Source organism: Barbus barbus (assembly GCF_936440315.1).
Source record: "Barbus barbus genome assembly, chromosome: 6".
NCBI classification, from domain to species: Eukaryota; Metazoa; Chordata; class Actinopteri; order Cypriniformes; family Cyprinidae; genus Barbus; species Barbus barbus.
This window is the reverse complement of record NC_136734.1, coordinates 29810885-29831879: the sequence shown is the minus strand read 5'-3', so window position 1 is coordinate 29831879 and position 20995 is coordinate 29810885. Positions and strand designations below refer to the sequence as shown.

Sequence of the window (20995 nt, the reverse complement as noted above, 5' to 3'; positions counted from 1 at the left end):
TAACTTTAGTGATATTAAACTGTCCCTTGTAAAAATTATTTAAAATTATTTACTATTTGCCATATACACCAGAAAAGACAAATTATAATGTCAAGATTATGCCACTCATTTATGGTGTGGTGTGGTGTGTTGTGGACAGGGTTTGGTGGGTCGCTCTGTGCCAAAAAGTCCAGGGCCACTTTTTGGCCCCAGTCCGCCCCTGTATACATCTATATGTATTGATGTGGGGGCCAACATCAATATTTTTTCAGGGGGCCCCCAATCCTCTAGCTACGGCCCTGTGTGTCCCCTCGCGTCTTGTAAAACATTTTCAAATCCTGCATTAACGGTTCATATGGTATTTTTATACAAGGTTATATATTCATTTGATATTTTTTTTTTTACCTGCAATATGCACTTTAAAGCTCCAGTTGACAAACATTACATCTGTAATACAACTGCAAAATTCAGTTTAAACTTTGTTTAATGAACCAAGAAAAAACTAAACAAGCTAAAAAAAAAAGCAAACAAACAAGCAAACATTTACAAATATTATTACTTTTCACAATTACATCTTTAAAATGAGGGAGAAGTCAAATAAAATGAACCAGGTGTTACAGTATATAAAATCAAATCAAGTCACCTTTATTTACATAGCACTTTATATAATACTGAATGTGTCAAAGCAGCTTTACAGAGTCAAACAGGAAAGTAGTTTGTCAATAATGCAAGAGGACATTAACAAGTCATTTTTTTCAGTTAAAGTCAGTTCATTGGTGATTCAGTGAAGTCATCATGCAGTTCAGCTCTCTTCCAATAGTGTCTGTGCAATCAGCCAAGCGTCCCCAAATAAGAAAGCCAAAGGTGACAGCCGCAAGCACCCAAAACTCCATCGACGTCAGAGATTGAGTAGAAAACCTTGGGAGAAACCAGACACAGTCAGGGGGCAGTTCTCCTCTGGCCAGACGAAACCAGCATGGTGTGGTTTAGGCTGCAACACACGTCAGATTGAGCAGAGGATTGTCTGGTTCTCGTGGTCTTGTCCCGATGGCCAACGAGGTCTTCGGATGGGATCTGTCTCTAGAGCTCATCTAGTTGTCCTGGTCTCCACTGACACTCAGGGCAGTCAAGGTCATCTCTAGGTCCTGATCCACCATCTGACCTGGATACGGACTGGATCTGGGTGACTGCAGTGACCATCTGGTCTGGATACGGTCTGGGTGGCTATATTCACCTCGGAATAAGAATGAAACAGACTAACATTAGCGCAGATGCCACTGAGAACAGTAAAGCTTCATTATAATTGTAGTAAAAACTCTAAACATTTACACATACACTATATTGCCAAAAGTATTGGGTCACCCCCTTCTAATGAACAGGTTTGACTACTTTAGTAATTTCCGTGAGTACAATGTTTAATGTTTAAACATATAATGATATTCTAGGGAAGTGCATGCTTCTAATTTTATAGCAACAGTTTGGACAGGATCCTTTTCTATTCTAACCTGACAATGCCTCTGTGTATAAGGCAAGGTTCAAAAAGACATGATTGACTGAGTCAGTGTGGAACAACTTGACTGGTCTGCAGAAAGCCAAGTCCTGAACTCCTCTGGTGTGACTTTAAATACAGACCTTGAGCCAAAAACTCGTCACCAAACACCAATGACTTGTACATACACTATATGGGCAAAAGTATTGTGACACCCCCTTCTTTAGAACAGAAAAAGGCACTTCCAAAACTGTGGCAACAAAGATGAAAACATAGTTCATGTACACTATGATTAAATGCAGACCTTGAGCCGAAAACTGCACATTCAAATTGTAAACACTGACTCTGTACTTCCACCTACATCAAGAGTGACCTTTTCAACGTCATAACATATTACGTAAAGTCTGGGACGCGCATCGCAGAACAGGCGAGCATTTGTGTTTATAAAGCATATAATTTATTTATTTTTTAAATGACCGAGCGTTTCGCTAGATAAGACGCTTACTCATTGTCAGGTATCGTTTATAGCCTTTTGAAGCTGCACTGAAACTGTAATTTTGACCTTCAACCGTTATTGAAACTAACTATATGGATACAAATCCTGGAATGTTTTCATCAAAAACCTTAATTTCTTTTTGACTGAAGAAAGAAATACATAAACATCTTGGATGACATGGGGGTGAGTCAATTATAAGGAAATTTTAATTTGAAAGTGAACTCATCTTTTCAAGCCCATTCATTTCAGTGCTTGGCTGCACTGAAATGAATGCAGATATGGCTGCATTTTTTTTTTACATTTTAACACATTTGTGAACACTATACTGCTCAATGTTACAAAAACATGTTGTAAATAGAAACCTTTGACACCTTCCAAAGCACAAACACAAATACACACTGGAGTCTTTACCAAATATGTTTTGCCAATATCCTATATCTGAGGGTGCTTTTGATTATGTGAGAAAATGGATGTGTGGCATGAGAGAGCAGTGTCAGACACACGAGTCTCATGCATATTATATAAATTTGGGTTATATAATATAATACACACACACACGTATATGTTGTTTCACTTAATTTTGATGGTCCATTTAACACATTCTGTTGACGTTGCACCTACATCAAGTTCAAGTTCAAGTTGAGCTTTATTGTCATTCCGCTACATTGTGGGGACATGCAGTGGAACGAAATGTCGTGTCTCGCAGGACCACGGTGCTACATAAATACAGACATTACAACAATGAAGTAAAAAAACACTATAAACCTATACACTACTAACAGATTTAACTATAAGTATACTATATATAAGTATTTACCCTATACAAACTAAAAGGATAAAAAATACAACTATACGAATGCTTCACATAAATATTACCCTATACAAACTAAAAAATAGAAGATAAAAAATACAAACTATACGAATGCTTCACAAATACTGTACATGTGCAAAGAGAGACATTGGAGTCAGCAGCTGGTTGGGGAACAGTGCAGGATGATTTGTAGTGCATGAGCATGTAAACATACATATATTGCTGAGTTTTTTGTGAGATTGTGCACACGCAGCAGTGTGTGTAAGTGTCCATAGTGCACATAGTGTAGAGTGTGAGTGTCCATAGTGTAAAGTGTCCATAGTGCACATAGAGGAGAGTGTCCATAGTGTAAAGAAAAATAAGAATAAAAAAAATAATTAAAGTTCCATACAGTTTTTCTTTGGTGTGGTAAGGTTTGGGGTGGGGGGTGGTCCATGTTCAGGAGGTAGGGGTTTGCATGGGGTTTCAGAGGGGGGCGGGGTGGTTTGAGTTCAGGGCTCTCACAGCCTGGGGGAAAAAGCTGTTGAGCAGTCTGGCGGAGCGGGCTCTGATGCTCCGGTACCGTCTTCCTGATGGTAGGAGCTGGAAGAGACTGTGGGAGGGATGGGTGGAGTCCTTCACGATGCTGTTGGTTTTGCTGGAGCATCGTGTAAGGAAGATGTCCAGGATGGAGGGGAGAGGGGCACCGATGATCTTTGCAGCTGTGTTCACTGTCCGCTGGAGGGTCTTGCGGTCAGCAGCACTGCAGTTCCCGTACCAGACAGTGATGCAGCTGGTCAGCACACTCTCAATGGTGCCTCTGTAGAATGTGGTGAGGATGGGTGGAGGGAGACTTGCTCTTTTCAGCCGGCGGAGAAAGTGTAGGCGCTGTTGTGCCTTTTTGGAGAGTGACATGGTGTTGGTGGTCCAGGTGAGATCCTCTGTGATGTGCACCCCCAGGAATTTAGTGTTGCTGACTCTCTCCACAGTCGAGCTGTCGATGGTCAGTGGGGGGTGGTCAACGGAGTTTCTCCTGAAGTCCATCACAACCTCCTTTGTCTTCTCCACATTGAGGGACAGATTGTTTGTGCCACACCATTCAGCCAGCTGTGCCACTTCCTCTCTGTAGTGTGTTTCATCGTTGTTGCTGATGAGACCTACCACTGTTGTGTCATCAGCAAACTTGATGATGTGGTTGGAGCTGAACTTGGCAGTGCAGTCGTGGGTCAGCAGTGTGAAGAGCAGCGGGCTGAGCACACAGCCTTGTGGGGCACCTGTGCTCAGTGTTGTAGTGCTCGAGGTGTTGTTGCCGACACGGACTGACTGAGGTCTTCCAGTTAGAAAGTCCAGGATCCAGTTACAGAGGGAATTGTTAAGGCCCAGCAGGTTTAGCTTATTTATGAGCTGTTGTGGGATTATTGTGTTGAATGCCGAGCTGAAGTCAATGAACAGCATTCTAACATAGGAGTCTTTATTTTCTAGGTGGGTAAGAGCCAGGTGGAGGGTGGAGGAAATTGCATCGTCCGTAGAGCGGTTTGGACGGTATGCAAACTGGAGCGGGTCGAGTGTGTTGGGGAGGCTGGTTTTGATGTTATGCATGACTAGCCTCTCAAAGCACTTCATCATGATTGGAGTCAGTGCTATGGGACGGTAGTCATTGAGACAGGACACAGGTGATTTCTTTGGTACCGGTATGATTGTTGTGGATTTGAAACACCTGGGGACGACTGCCTGGCTCAGCGAGGTGTTGAAGATATCTGTTAGGACATCTGTCAGCTGTGCAGCACAGTCTCTCAGAACACGGCCAGGTATGTTGTCAGGACCCGCAGCCTTGCGTGGGTTAATCCTAGATAGGGTCTTCCTTACGTCGGCTGGAGACAGACAGAGCGCCCGGTCGTTGGGAGGTGTGGGCAGTTTTTGTGCAGGTGTGTCATTCTGCATTTCAAACCGTGAATAAAAGTGGTTGAGTGCATCGGGGAGGGATGTGTCCTCATCACAGGCCTGTGGCGGGGGCTTGTAGTCTGTGATGGTCTGAATGGCTTGCCACAGGCTCCATGTGTCTCTGCTGTCTGTGAAGTGGTTGTTGATTTTTTTGGGCATATGACCGTTTTGCTTTTTTGATGCCACAGGACAGATTGGCTCTTGCTGTTTTGAGGGCTGCTTTATCTCCTGATCTGAATGCTTCATCTCTGGTCTTTAGCAGCCCACGAACCTCTGCTGTCATCCATGGCTTCTGGTTTGCACGTGTGGTGATGGTCTTGGTGACTGTCACATCATCAGTGCACTTTTTGATGTAAGCAGTCACAGTTTCAGTGTACTCATTCAGGTCTGTGTGGTTGTTGTAGGTGGCTGCCTCTTTAAACATATTCCAGTCTGTGTCCTGGAAGCAGTCCTGCAGTGCTGAGGTGGCATTGTCTGGCCATACTGTGATCTGCTTTTCAACCGGTTTGGTGAGTTTGAGAAGTGGTCTATATGCTGGGATTAGCATAACAGTGATGTGGTCGGAGTACCCGAGGTGGGGGCGGGGTTCAGCCTTGTAAGAGTTCTATTGATAGTAGATAGTACATATCTATTGACTCTCATTAGACAGTATACAGTATATAGTGAATAAATGATAGTTTGTTGACACACAGGTGCAAAGTTACTTATTGTAGACCGAATGTTTAAAAGGGACCATCAAAATAAAGTGTTACCATATATAAATATACTGTATATGTCTGTGTATAGATAGATAGATAGATAGATAGATAGATAGATGCTTTGTTCCTGGTGTCCACTGTGGACAGGAAAACGTTAGTCAATCACAGCACTGAGCATTTTGAAATTGAGTATGCTTCACAGAGTGTGGAAATTAGATGGAAATTATATATATTTTTTCATATATTGGCCTTTTTTTGGTGCAAAATGCTTTATAAACTAACCTTGAGAAATATAATATAAAAATCTAAAACTGCATTTTTATGGCCCCTTTTAAAAATGTGTACATTTTAATTTTACTGTCAATATGTACAACATGTGTAATCAGGCAATTCATTATGCTGTATTTTCTTTGTACATGACAAACATAAAATGAATAAAAACTTAAATGTGATCTCTGAGAGAACCAAACAGTCACACATATTTACAAATATCACTCCTTATGAAGTTATATGTCTTTCTTCACAGGCTCATTTACCTGAACACCATCCAGAGCAGGTGAGTTTAGTGCAGTTAGACAAACATTGTTCAGATGTTGTGTGTGTTATTCTCTTGATTTGGGAAGTTTGCACTGCTGACATTTTTTTTTTTTTCTGTTTTAAGTTGCACACCGCAGATAATAAAAACAGTCATGACCAAGTAAGTAATGATGTTATACGTATACATAAACACCTCACTTTAACACACGCGCACACACAAAAAAAGCTCAGGTAACATGGTACAATTTTTGCATTATATCTGAGAATGTACATACAGTATATGCTTATACACATCAACTTGAAACACACTCACACCATATGATTAAATTCAGATGAGTAAAAGTTTGACTTTGTTTTTATCAGGTCAAACTGGAAGCTTAAGAACTTTGGATTGCGCTCAGCGCCGGGGTGTGTAAAACTTCATCTTCTTAAAACAGACTTTTTGAAGTTGATCCTTAGTTAATGACATAAGACAAAAACATTTTTATTGTTCTTATCAGATGACTAGTGAGAGATGGAAATAGATAAAATGGGAAACTAAATGAACCGATAAAATGTCTGTTGTTCTTTCTGCTTATTCATTTTTGGATTATTGCAGGCTTTTGTACAACCAGCCCAGTGCGCTGGTAAGGTGAGTATTATGTTTTTAGCATCAACCTGTTATAGCCCATTTGCACTCATGAGTAGAATAATTACAGTGCTGTTTGTGTGTTTTAATGAAGCCGGACAGATGTTGCTTCTGTAACGTCATGGTTAGCCCCAATAATTTGGGAGGGAACCTTTGACCCCACAGTGATCGACTTTATCTACAAACAACAGAATCTCACCATAGCGACCACAGTCTTCGCTTTGGGAAAGTGAGCTCCTCATGATACCTCTCACCTTGTATCAGTATTTCTCATTTGTTTTTCTTTGTTTCTGGAAACAGTAAAGATTAAATGATAAATAAATTAATTATAACATAGCTCCCTGTATTTGTTTTCTCTGTTTGTTAGATATACACGTTTTCTCAAAGATTTTCTGGAGTCAGCAGAGCAGCATTACTTTGTTGGATTTCGAGTGAATTACTACTTGTTTACGGATCTGCCAGAAGAAGTTCCTGAAGTTAAGATGGGTGAAAACCATAGTTTGACAGTTCGAAAGGTTCCAAGTATGAACAGATGGCAGGATATCAGTATGGGCAGGATGGAAATACTGGAGAAACTAATAGAGACTGAACTGGCCAGTGAGGCCGACTATATTTTCTGCCTTGATGTAGATACAAAGTTCCATGGCCGTTGGGGTGTGGAGACTTTGGGTCGTCTGGTAGGTGTGATACATCCTTGGTTCTTTGATGCTCCAAGGAATCAGTTCACATATGAGCATAGACCAGAGTCTCAAGCATACATTCCAGATGGAGAAGGTGATTATTATTTTACTGGCGCTGCATTTGGCGGCTCACTGGAGGATGTACATCATCTCACCAAAACCTGCCGGAAGCAGATGAACACTGATGTAGCAAACTCCATTGAGGCGATATGGCACGAGGAGTCTCATTTGAACAAGTATTTCCTTTATAACAAACCCAGTAAACTGCTTTCACCTGAATATCTGTGGCGGGACATCAATGCCGGGATGAATCAAATAAAAGTGGTTCGCTTCACTCATGTAGCTAAAAACAATGCAGAAGTTCGTCCAAACGCATAGCAACTGTTGTCAGTACTGAGCTATACTGGCATGGTGTGTTCTCGCAGGCCTCCCACACTGTGAATCTGTAAACAGGTCATATTGACAACAGGGAAGTCAACAGCTGCCGCCAAAAAATGGATAATCAGATAAATTTACAGATATGTGACCCTGGACCACAAAACCAGTCTTAAGTCGCTGGGGTATATTTGTAGCAATAGCCAAAAATACATTGTATGGATCAAAATGATTGATTTTTCCTTAGTCATTAGGATATTAAATAAAGATCATGTTCCATGAAGATATTTAGTAAATTTCTTACCGTAAATATTAAAGTTTGTACCTGCCTTTTTGTATGTTGGGGTATACACCGAAACAATATATAACATGTGACATTATTGCCACCATAAGAATATGTATCTATGCACAGCTTTTATAACATCAGAATCTTTACAAATATGCTATACGTTTATATATTATTTATATAAATATATTGAAAGGAGTGAAATTATTTCCTCATGAGGGCAAAACTCAGGAACTCTTACACAACAGATGCCATGCAATAATACTTATCTGTATTCAAAGAGAGCTATCTTCTTACGAGTCCTCTCCTCTCCTCTCCTCTCCTCTCTCACTCTTCTCCCCCAAAAGCAAGAATATCCGCATGCCCCATGTGTTATACTGTAGCTTGTGAATATATTGTTTTTCCCCTTCATGTTTGGTATCGTTCTAAAGGTCTCTGTGCGATTGGTAAATGGTCTCAATTTCACAGTAGTCACTTATATTATGAGAAATATTGAAAACTTAAGTTAATTATGTAATTCTGTTGTTTGCGGTCTCCTTTCAAAAGACCATTTGTGACCATTTGAGCACGAGAGCAGCTTCTACAGAGGCTTCTCATCCCCCATACACAGATGTAATCTGTTTGAGGCCAATAATAAAATGTTTATTGCCCTTTTATTTAAGGGAAAGTTGCAAATCAGTCATTGCGATTCTGTAGCCAGATCAGCCCGTAGTGAGGAGTGTATTTCATATGCTCCATACTTTGTATCTTCCTGAAATCAAGTATACATTTTTACTCTTAGATTCATCTTTGAGCATCTGAATTGGCTTCTTATTGTTTAATTATATAATTGGCATGACACATTTTTGTTAAATTTTGATTTATTCTGAACTCTCCTGAAATCATTGGGCCTCGTAAATGAACGTACGACTGAAATTTGGGCGTATGGTTGTTTCTACGCAAAACTTGGAATTTATTAATATGGACGTGAGCGGTGGCTATGATCAAATCTCACGTCAGGTCTGAGCTCGTGCACGCAAGTTTTTGAGTTAGCCTGAAGTTGCGTGCAGCATAGAGAATTTCGGAGAATTGTATAATGACAGCATTTTGTTCCCAAGATTATTTTCCCAAATCGACAAACAGAGCTTTTTTTTGGGGGGGGGGGGGCTTTAGCTTTAATGCGCAAATAGCAGCATAAACAACAGACCCTGAGGAATCACACATCGTCGTATCACACACCTGCAGCGCTTCTGTGAATGGAGAAAAACATAAAATGAATAAAATAAATAGGGCTACACGAAAATATTTATCTTAATTAACAGATTAACAAAAGAAAATTAAAAAAAACAGTGCGACAAGTATAGGCCACTTTCGTTTTTGTGACACTCTTAATGCATTTTATTTGTTTTCTATAACTTTATTTTTTTATTTTATTTAACTGATTGGTGATCACGCAGGTGCCTCACGTGCACACGCACAACATTTCAGCGTTGCTAACTTGACAGTTCAGCCACTAGTCAAACTAAAATGCAGTCAACCAAACATAAATGTAACATTGCACAATTTACAAGGCGATATCGTCGACCTGATTGCAATTTTTTTTTTATTTTTGGATATTGTGCAGTTGCTTTGACGCAATTTACATTGTTAAAAGCGCTATATAAATAAAGGTGACTTGACTTGACTTGACTTGACAAGGTCCACTGTAAAATCAGCGCTGAAACAAACATTTATTGCGCATGTGAAGGGTGATATTTTACGTGGATATGGGAACTCAAGTGAAGTATAAAGCCTTGTTTACATATCATAGATAATAGTTTAGCAACCAAATGTTACATGACAAAAATAGAAACATTGGATGTTGAATAGAGAGGCTTGTGAGCCCAGTGCCATTTAGTTTCGCTTTAATTCATTCATTTTAGCTTGACGTTGTATTCTGTTTATAATGAATGCCACTATAGCCTAATTTCTGTTTTACTTCATAGTTTAATATAAAATTTTATAGCTACTCATTTTTTTCATTCTTGTTTTGTAATACCGTTAAATTTAAAGGGTTTGTTGTGGATTAAGGAGAACTAAATAATCTATATAGTGTTTATAATGTTTATAATTTTTTCATTATATTTACTGACATTTAATATACATATAAATTAATGCCATTGTTTGCAATTATAAGGTTAACGGGGGTTTCTTGAGTAAAATCAATTTCTTTTTCGTTAAATTACTTCCTCTTTTTGGCCGGGTTATGTTTCTCCGTGTAGTAAACTCTAGGGGAGAGGCTTCTAAACCGGGGTGTTTTTAGGGGCCTAATATTCAAATGACGATTGTTTTCAGCCACCACGTGCGATCTTTCGTATGATGGGATTAGCGGCACAAGAATGTTTCATAAATCACACTGATGTGTGCGTACGTATCTGCGCTCGTTTCTACGTTAGATGAGGCCCATTATGACTAGTAAACTGTGAGGAGCAGGCGTGTAAATGGATTTGGATTCATTTACGCGCCTCATTCATTTACACCCCCCCCCCTCAGATTCATAGTGACCGGATCCGTCCCCCTCACTCTCTCTACGAAAGGCAACATCAGTATACGAAGGATAAGTCAGGGTTTCCGCTATGTACATTAGCCCAAGTAGTGGCGGCCAGGCCACATGCACTAAGCCATTTTTGAAAAACGCTTTTGACCGCAGTGTCTGACCGAGTCCCAAACACGTGTAGCTGTAAGGGGGCGTGTCTTGTACTGATAGAGAGAAGAGAGCGCTCTATTTGAGTGCACAGGAGTCAGGATGTATATTAGCAGATCGACTATAGATAGAGAGAGATGGCAGTTCCCCCATCTGCGCCCCTGGTGAGGAGGCTTTTGTTAACTAAATTAATCTGAATTTGGCCGAAGAAATCCCCATTTCAGCTTTAAATGTGTGTAAATGTGAACAAATCTCAGATTAGTGACACAAATTAATCTGCGTGGCGAAGCAATCCCACTTGCAGTGATATTAAAACTGGGCAACGGAAGAAACCTTGCTACAGTATATTTAGTTAAATGGTGATTTGAGCGATGTTCCTCATCTCCCAGAGTTAAGGCCTTTTTGTAACCTTCACGTATCATTGTAGTCACTGAAGTGATGCAATTGAATAGCGAATTAATGGTGTAATTCTATTTTAGCTCACTAGTAATTGCCATTGTCTGTGAAGTGAATGTGCTGTTTTGATTTGTGAATGAAGTTGTATGTGATATCATACAACTGACTGCGCGTGAGTTCCCATGCGTGTTTACACTGCTGCTCCACTTGCAGGTGTTGTAAACTGGAATCGGTCTCTTAGCAACGTCTGACCCCAGGAGTTGAGATCAGCCTCTTCCGGTTCAATCTGATAACAGCACGCACGTCACAGACCCTTGTGTAAACAAACAACTGAGTGTAGCCAAAGCTAACTCTTTAGCAGCCGAGCAGGCATATAAGATAACTAAGCCATTTACCTCAACTGTTAGCTGTTAGCCTCCGACTGACACTGTGTGAAGTGGTCTGAACCACTCCTCTCTCTCTCCCCGCACTCTTGGTTTCATTTCCTGTTTGTGCTATCACCTTCTGTTAAGATTCAGGTTCGCCCCTCCTCACATATGTTGGTTCTATTTGTGTTATTTTTTATTTTGATTTTATTCTACCTCTCTTTGATTTTGTTTTCATTCATTTACCTTTTAGCTTGAATGTACAATTAAATCTGAGATTTAACTAAATCAATTTGTTTATTTGTAATTTTTTTAGTTTCCTAAAGCTCCCTTACAAAAATTACCTGTGGTATTACATGTGGTAAAACATTAAAAGCACTACACAAAAATTGTGTGGTAATTATGTGGTATTGTGTTGTTTTTTTGGGACGCTTTCCCACATTTTTGTTGTACTGTATGTAATATATCTGTGATATTCCTGTGGTACTGTCATATTTCTGCAGTAATACCTGGCTTTCCTGTAATAGTCCTGTGGTTCTTTTGTTATATTTTTGTGGTATTCCTGTAATAATTTTGCAGGGTTTTTTATGGTAACACTTAATTTGCTATGATATTCCTGCAAGAAAACCATAGTTTTTCTGTCATAGACCTGTGGTATTACTAGCATACTTAAAGTAGTCTTAATCTTAAAAATGTTACAAATACAAAAATATGACACACCATACTACATCTGCCATATTAAATTTCAACCTTTATTCAGCATGTGTAACAACATCATCTGTGTACACTACAAACTAGGGTATATGCCACAATAAAACACTATAAGGCACAATTAAACAAAGCATGAAAATGCTAATTCACAGTATTCAAACATTAACATCTCACAGTATTCAAACATTAACATTTGATAATTTGTTGTGAGCAGCCTCTCTCAGGGATCTTGTGTCCACTTCAGGGAAAGCATTGTCTCGCGTAGCCAGAGCTTCAGACTGACGGCTGATGGTCTGGAATCCATGGCAGCTTTTATTGGCCAAGGCCCGCCCATGAGGCCTCTTGACTGACATGTCAAACAACTACAGTTCATTTTGTTCAGCCTCAAGTTCGGGGCGTGGAAATGTCACAATAATAGACCGGTGTGTAAAACTCTCGGGACGTATTTTACAGATTCTATGCCAGGAACTTTAAATATTTCACATACTTTTAAAAATCCAGCGGTTAGTTGATTCTTTTGTGAGGAGTTTGGCGTCACGGCATCTTTGATTCCAGGTGGAACGTTAAAGAACGCGACACACACGTCTCCCAGAAATCCGATATAATTCAACCAATCCGATGACGACTTCGAAACTCCTTAAGTGTTTCCACTTTTGTGTGCCATATGTATCAGACTTTTAGCCAGCGGTCCGTGGGCGTGATGTCTGAGTCTGAGAGTAGGGAAAGCACATCTCACTTTTTCTGCAAAATAAAAAAAATTGTTCCTATTGTTTCTGTTTGTTTACCTTGAAGTGGTTGATGTGTCCCTGCTAGCGTAGCCAACAGTCTCCCTAGGTTTTATGACCCTGCTACATTCCTTTGAACAAGTGACACTTGCACTTGCCTTCTGCCTCTCACTCTCTGGTGTTCCCCACAAGTGTGCCAGTGTGTCTCAGACATTCCACAGACCTCCAGCCCTGCCAGCTCACCAGGACCACCTGAAAGCCCAGCAGAGCACTGTGATGGACATCCTTCTGCCCAAAGTAGTCACTGACCTGCAATGGCAGAGAAAGGAACAGCGAGACTGCGACACAAATGGACACCTGACACCCAGCCTGAACCACCAGGAGCTGACTAGCATCATCATCTCCTTGGCCCACACCCTCAAGGGCCTCAGATAGGAGGTAAATGAACAGAACCTGCAAGTCACAGAGTTCTACAGGGAACTGAGACCCGCTCAGCAAGAGAAGGCACAGAACGGATGCAAAGAACCTTACAGAATGGCACAACAGAAGGGAATCATCAGTCTTCAGGAGGCTCTAACAGTGCTGCACACCAAGTGCAGTGTGAAAAAGCCACCAGACAGGACCTGGAAAGAGAATTGTTTCACACAAAGACACTGTTAAAAACAGCGTATGTGGAACTTAATGAGAGGGACACCAGAACTAAGGCCTTAGAAGGCCATCTGCATGCAGCCAGAGCTGAAGTCCAAACTTTGACTTAGCAATTCTGCAACATTAAAGTCTGTGTAAAGAGAATTTTGAGAATTGTTTCTAAACACATTACAAATGTTAGAAATGTATTGCTTAAACACATTACAACGACTCTGAACTATGTAGTACTGAATTGTGGAGTTAAACCGTTAAACAGTTTTTCACCAATTCTGTGTTCAGGATTTTTTGGGCGGGGCTAAAACGGTGGTTGTGATGTTAGATGGATACGTGGTTCTTAGCCCAGAGACATCAATATGTGGCAGAATACATACAATTTAAAAACATGGAGCGTTTACAATTCGCATCTAGAAACACGAGCTTTACCACTTTCTCTTATTTCAAAGCGCTCTCTGGTGTTTGCCGTTGCTAAGCAACCATGAGCCACGCTGGCCTATCGGTATATCTATGGCCTTGACTACGAGGAGGTTTTCAACTCACTGCAGCGCTGACGCGTGTCTACAATTAAATAACGAACTTGCACGCTCAAACATGTATGGCTGTATAAATCCAATTAAGCTACTAGAGGTAGTATCAGTAGCATCCATTCAGGTTGTAGCGTATTTGACAGTTGAGAGAGACGGACGCTTTCCCGCGAGTGGGCGTGGGTTCAGCACCGACAGCGGACACGCCCCCAGCGTTTGAGAGCAGAGAGTCCTGCTTATTTTTCAAAGATTTTGATAAATTAATTTAGTTAATTGGCAGGTTTTTTTATCATTCAAATTTGGCTGGGTGGTTAATAACACATTTTTCTGTTATGTGACAAACTCAGAATACATATATCACTTTACACGGACTTTAACGAGGAGCTTGACATGGTTCAGAGAGAACTGAAACAGTCCTACCGACTGTGCATGGACTCAAGTCAAAGGTACCCTGCTGCACGTCACACAGCCAGCAATGCAAATCCCCTCACTCCTGTACACAGATACGAAGGGGGGAGCCAAAGCCTTCTGCTTGACATTTCACAAGTCAGCTTCCTGAAAACCTGTGCAGCTGCAGAAGGAAAGGGATTTATTCAGGCGAGCCCTGAAACAGCACATGGAGTGACACTCAAAGACCTCCCAACGAATGGCCAGAAACATCCCTGCATTCACACCAGAACTTGCAGGAGAATATGATGTCCACGCTTACTTAAGAGTGATTGACTTTTATCTGTAGTTGTGGACCAGTGTGAACCACTAAGATAGACTCTATCTACTCTGGATCACCTGTAGCCCAGAAGTGGGACGCTTCCTGGCTCGACAGATGGGACACATCCAACCGGACCACCAGCAGCTTAAACAAGCTATCATAAAGGAATTCTCAGACCCAGAGTCTGAACACGGACTGATCGCTGCCCTAACCATCGAACAGGACCGTCATGAAACTCCCCATGCTTACTACCACAGACTTCGAAGAGTTTACTTTGGAGCTCGCCATGAACCTGGGATGGAGAAGGACACCAGCTTCAAGAGCCTTTTCCTCCGGAACCTCCACCCCATTGTAAGTCACCATTTAGGCATTATGGCCTGCCCCACAATGCCTATTCAATGACTGCATGACCTGACACAAAAGGTCTTTGACAAGCACAAGGCCTCTACCAAAGGTGTTTGTAAGACCCCACTGATTCTGAACTGCATAATCCAGAATCCAAATCAGCATTGCCTCAATGCAAGGCCCCTCTACAGAAAGCCACTAGCCAGCGGAGGACAGAGCCGTCACCATGGCAACAGACCCAGGTCCCAGACCAACCACTGGCAGAAACCATGGAAAAGGCCATCCTCATCCTGCGAACACCACGGTATATCCAACGACAGTCCCCCACAACATCCTCCTCCACACCCTTCACACAGGTGCCAAACGGATGTTGCACAAGGACAGCTGGACACGCCTACTTCTGAGTTACAGGAGCTGCTGACGCTAGCAAAAGAGCTCCTTGAACAAAACTCAACTGAGGAATACTGCAAAGGACAAACTTCTGACTCCTTGCCAGACGCAACACAGCATCAGACCCCTCCAAGGGAGGAGCATCCCTTAAAACCAGTCGACACCCCAGAAGTAGCCAGACAATTTTGGATCGAGCATTCGGCCCACATGCCCAACAGCCAAACCTCTACCAACACAACTCAGTCAAGCTCAAATCAGAGCCACCACAAAAGCAAAGCGACACCACAAACATCAGACTTCTGGTGACATTCCAGCAGAACAGAGGGCTAACAACCACCTGCTACCCTCCTGCCATCATCACTAGGTCAGTCTGAAACTCTCTTCACACTACAAAATCTCCATAACAATTCCCTTCGACCCCTGGAACCACCTGCACTCTCACCAGTGAGAGTCTAACCCAGCTGTTCCACACCACGGGTACCACAGATAGCCTACTGGCTAACAACATCAACAACCATCTGACCCGGACCAACTCACTTCAGAATGACAGGTGACACTGCCTCGACACCTGCTGCACAAGCTTGAGGACCCGCACATTGCTACATCCTACATCCCCACAGCATATCACCTGACAGCATCCGCCACGGCACCACAACCACTCCTGGAGACAACCAACAGCCAGAGAGCTGTTGGTTAAAAAAACAATGGTTAAATAAATATTAAGTAACACGAATGAAGCATGTTGAATTTTGATGAATAAAAGTTATGGCACTGGACATATTTCATGTCAATGATTAAATACAAAAAATAATTCCATATATTGATTGAACTATTTAAATATTCCTTGAACCTATAAAACGATTCATAGGGATTTGTACATCTCTAAAGCTATGGTAATAATTCATTCAAATATACAGTCAATGCAAATGTACAAAAATGTATGTGTTCTTAGACCACATTTTGTGTATAATACTAATGGAGTCAAATTGCATGTTGATGGGTTTTTAGATATTACTGTCAAATTCTGAATGTATGTATACTGTTTTTTTTATTTGTTTTTTTATTTGCCTGGTTTTTGCCATTTGCATTTTTTTTTTTTCTACTATTAACCCCTTTGGTTGTGTTCGGGTCAAATTGACCCGGAGATGATTTTCTTTTCCCCGAAAATACTAGTTAATGTTATCGCATTGGAATCAAACTTACTGACTTTGTTCACACAGGTGAAGTATAAGTAATTCTCAGAATTATTTGTTTTTAGAATTTTCCAAATTTTTTGTGGGTTTTATTTTGCCTAGTCACACTTGTGATGTTCCCGGTCAAAAATGACCGGACTCCAAACAATTGCTTATAAATCTCGCATTTTGCTATATTATCACCAAATATTGGATTCAATCTTTTTGTCAACTTGTTTTCTTTCATTTAGGACTGATTTTGTGTTTCTATGTGCATCTGATTAATCGTAGGCCTCATTTATCTGAGAGTAGGCACCTCATTTTTTGAGTGCATTTTTTATGAATAATTTTTACAATATGAGATTTAAAAAATTATGAATCTTTGCAGTTTATCACACTAGTGTGATTTAATGTTTAATCAGGAATGTTGCTATTAAATGCTTTTAAATTCTTTTATTTTGTAAAAAATTGCACAAAGTCACATGGCCGGCCAATGAAAGTGAATGGGGAAGATAACAAAAAACAGCAGCAGTACTCTATGGGAACAACAGCCTCAAAACCTATTGTCATAAAGTTTTTCTAGAATATTTGATGAAAGAAAAGATTCTTTTGAAGTCAATGCAGTCTAAAGACAAGGCAGTTTGAGCGCTCGTGTGTGTGTGTGAAAGAGATAAAAGCATATTGCATATAAGCATATTGTTATCATAAAAGCATATTGTTTGCAGTTCAGGGTAGGATGAAATGGGTGTAACACTCACAATAGTTTGTATGTATGTATGGATGTGTGTATGTGTGTGTGCGAGAGCGATAGTGTGAGTATACATGCATCCACACACGCACTGGTCAAAGGCCTTTATGTTTGCAAGCACAACATGCTCCTGAACACTAATTGTTTCTCTTACTTTCATTCTTCCCCTTTCACATTCAGTGGCCAGCCATTTTTGACAAGTGTGACTTTGTGCAATTTTATAAAAAAATAAAATCATTTAAAAGTAAATTTCCTGATTAAACATTAAAGCACACTAGTGTGAGAAACACTGCCAATTTCCATCATTTTTTTTATCGCATATTGTGAAAATTATTCATAAAAAACGCTATTTTCACTCAAAAAATTAGGTACCTTCTTTCAGATAAATGAGGCCTGGGATTAATCAGATCCAAATAGAAACACAAAACCAGTCCTAAAAGAAAGAAAATAAGTTGACAAAAAGAATGAATCCATTATTTGGTGTTAATATAGCATAATGAGAGATTTATGAGCAGTGATTGAATACTAAGAACTTTTCACTGATGCAAACACTCATACACATTTTTTTCTCTTTGTAAATTTCTTAAGACAGAACAAAGTTTTTGGAAGAAGGGAAAACGAGGGGGAAAAAATAGTCAAATAGGAAATCTTAGGACAAAGGCTCATATCAAATATATAAACTAACAGCAAATGTCGCACAAAAACATTTTTCAAAGGGCCCATAAAATGGGCAATAACATTTAACATTTTTGATATTTTGACTGTCATTGTAGGCCTATTATATTAAGTTTCAGAACTTCCCAGTCCAAAAAAGAGCACGCACTTACTACCACTGCAAGAACATCTCGTTATAAAATCAGCCCTATCTTGAAATAACAACGTTCTGATTTGCATGGTTCCGCAAACGTCATCTCCATGCACGGATCGGTTCAGGACAGGTGGCCACCATATGGATGTACAAACGCGCCACACAAAAAGATTAAGATAACGCGTGAGTTCCTCATACTTTGATGTAGGAAAAGCTGCATCAAATTAAAGTCTTCGACAGATCCCAGCGTTAGGAATGCATGGCTAAAACTGATTTTTAACGATGTGCTGTGATCAATGATTGTTATGTAACCTACAAGGATGCATGTACATTAACATCCATTCTTTGTTTGTCGCCGGACAGTGACTGAACGGTGAACTTTACAAATACACTTTTTACTCAAAGTAGGCTATAATTAAATAACTCCATACACAAAATCGACTTAAAACGTGCTCAAAGGATATTAAATTGTGACTTACATGGGATTGTTTTTTTTTAGCAACAGATACAACTCACCTAGTCATGCTTGGCTGTAGGAAGTTATCTAAGATCTCCAGTATTTTTAGAATTAATTAGATTTTCATTGATGTTGACATGTTTGTGACTGGTGGGTTCCTCACCGGTTAGACTTGTGTGCTGAAGGATACAGATCTGTCATTGGCTGTTGGTTTGTTGTGGTTGTAATAGTTGTGTCTAAATGTAAAGCTTCACCCTTACCAGGATGCAACTTCTTTCTATTTGAATATACTGGAAAATGTTATTTATTTCTGTGATCAAATCTGAATTTTCAGCATCATTACTCCAGGCTTCAGAGTCACATGATCCTTCAGGAATCATTCTAATATGCTGATGTGCTGCTCAATATGTGTTGCTTTTTTAATTATTATTATTATTTAAAACAGTTGAGTAAATTTTTTCAGGATTCTTTGATGAATAGAAAGATCCAAAGATCAGCATTTATCTGAAAGTTCAAGTTCAAGTTGAACTTTATTGTCATTCCGCTACATGTGGGGACATACAGTGGAATGAAATGTCGTGCCTCGCAGGACCACGGTGCTACATAAATACAGACATACAACAATGAAGTAAAAAAACACTATAAACCTATACACAACTAACCTACTGACAGATTTAACTATAAGTACTATATATAAGTACTTACCCTATACAAACAAAAAAATAGAAGATAAAAAATACAAACTATACGAATGCTTCACATAAATATTTACCCTATACAAACAAAAAAATAGAAGATAAAAAATACAAACTATAGGAATGCTTCACAAATACTGTACATGTGCAAGGAGACACATTTTGAGTTAAGCAGCTGGTTGGGGAACAGAGCAGGATGATTTGTAGTGCATGAGCATGTAAACATACATATATTGCTGAGTCTTTTGTGGGATTGTGTACACGCAGCAGTGTGTGTAAAGTGTCTAGTGCACATAGAGGAGAGTGTGTTACAGGTGGTTTGTACAGGCCCACTCACCTGTGTGTAGCACACTTCGAATTGCACAAAAAAAAAAGTTCCATACAGTTTTTTCTTTGGTGTGGTAAGGTTGGGGGGGGGGGGTATTTGGGGTGGGGCGTGGTCCATGTTTCAGCAGGTAGGGGTTTGCATGGGGTTTCAGAGGGGAGCGGGGTGGTTTGAGTTAAAAAAAAATCAAACCCTTCGAGCCGGATTCTAACCAGCGACCTAAGGATGTCAGTGTTGAGCCTCTACAGTCCTCCGCTCTACCAACTCCGCTATCGAAGGCCCTATTCAAAAGTGTGGAGTCAGTATTATTATTTTATTTTATTTATTTTGGAATATAAATTATAGAAATTAATCGTTTTTAGCAAGGATGGTTTAAATTGATCAAAAGTGATGATAAAGACATTTATAATGTTACAAAAGATTTCTATTTCAGATAAATGTTGTTCTTCTGAACTTTCTATTCATCAAAGAAACCTGGAAAAAAATTCTACTCCGCTGTCTTCAACATCATAATAATAAATGTTTTTTTGGTTTTTTTAGCAGCAAATCAGAATATTAGAATGATTTCTGAAAGATCGTGTGACTGGAGTAATTTACATTTTAAAATATATTCAAATAGAAAACAGTTATTTTAAATAGTGAAAATATTTCAAAATTGTACTGTTTTGCTGTAGGCCTACTTTGGATCAAATAAATCCAGGCTTTCTGAGCAGAAGAGACTTATTTAAAAAAACATTAAAAATCTTAATGTTCAAAAACTTGACTGGGCAACTTTAATTTTTTTCTCTTATTTCTAGCTTTTAATTGGCTTAGAAATCAGATACACTCCTGGACAATAACCAATAATAATGATTTGTTTATATACTACAAACAGGGCCGTTGCTAGTGGGGTGAAAGGTGGGGACAATTCTAGGGGCCCCCACCACCCAGGGGGCCCCACAAAATCCAGGAATTATACTATAAAGGCCCATGTTCTGTGAATAATTCTAATATTTTAGTAGTTGTATAACTAAGATACTATGAAAACCACAAAAAAGCATGCAATTTGGTTAAAGAAATTGTCTACCCTCTACCCTCCCGAAAAATGGTTTAGTCTGATACGAAGTATTCTCAGAAGTCCCACCCCAGATCGAGAACAAGACGACCAATCAGAGTTGAGACCGGTGGGCCGCTGTACAATGTGGACCGGCCCTTTGTAAAGTAAAGTAAAGTCGTGACGTATTGTCAAGTATGGTGACCCATACTCGAAATTGGTGCTCTGCGTTTAACCCATCCAAGTGCACACACACACAGCAGTGAGTAGTGAACAAATGCACACACACACACCGTGAACACACACCCGGAGCAGTGGGCAGCCATGCTGCGGCGCCCGGGGAGCAATTGGGGGTTCGGTGGCTTGCTCAAGGGCACCTCAGTCGT

The 20995-nt window shown here is 40.1% G+C and overlaps 1 protein-coding gene across 3 annotated transcripts in view; it reads left to right on the top strand.

Moving 5' to 3' along the window:
• Positions 1-9203, top strand: part of LOC306870698 (globoside alpha-1,3-N-acetylgalactosaminyltransferase 1-like) — a 30978-nt gene extending 21775 nt beyond the window's left edge. The window contains exons 2-8 of one of the 3 annotated variants that reach the window (XM_079418123.1): positions 5100-5204; positions 5920-5949; positions 6055-6090; positions 6294-6338; positions 6529-6561; positions 6653-6787; positions 6926-9197. In XM_079418123.1, coding sequence (XP_079274249.1) covers positions 6083-6090; positions 6294-6338; positions 6529-6561; positions 6653-6787; positions 6926-7616 — 912 coding nt within the window. In that variant the 5' untranslated portion in view covers positions 5100-5204; positions 5920-5949; positions 6055-6082 and the 3' untranslated portion in view covers positions 7617-9197. Of the gene's footprint in view, positions 1-5099; positions 5205-5919; positions 5950-6054; positions 6091-6293; positions 6339-6528; positions 6562-6652; positions 6788-6925 lie in introns of all 3 variants that reach the window. The other 2 variants (XM_079418121.1, XM_079418122.1) reach the window with 2 other exon arrangements.
• The last annotated feature ends 11792 nt before the right edge of the window (positions 9204-20995 follow it).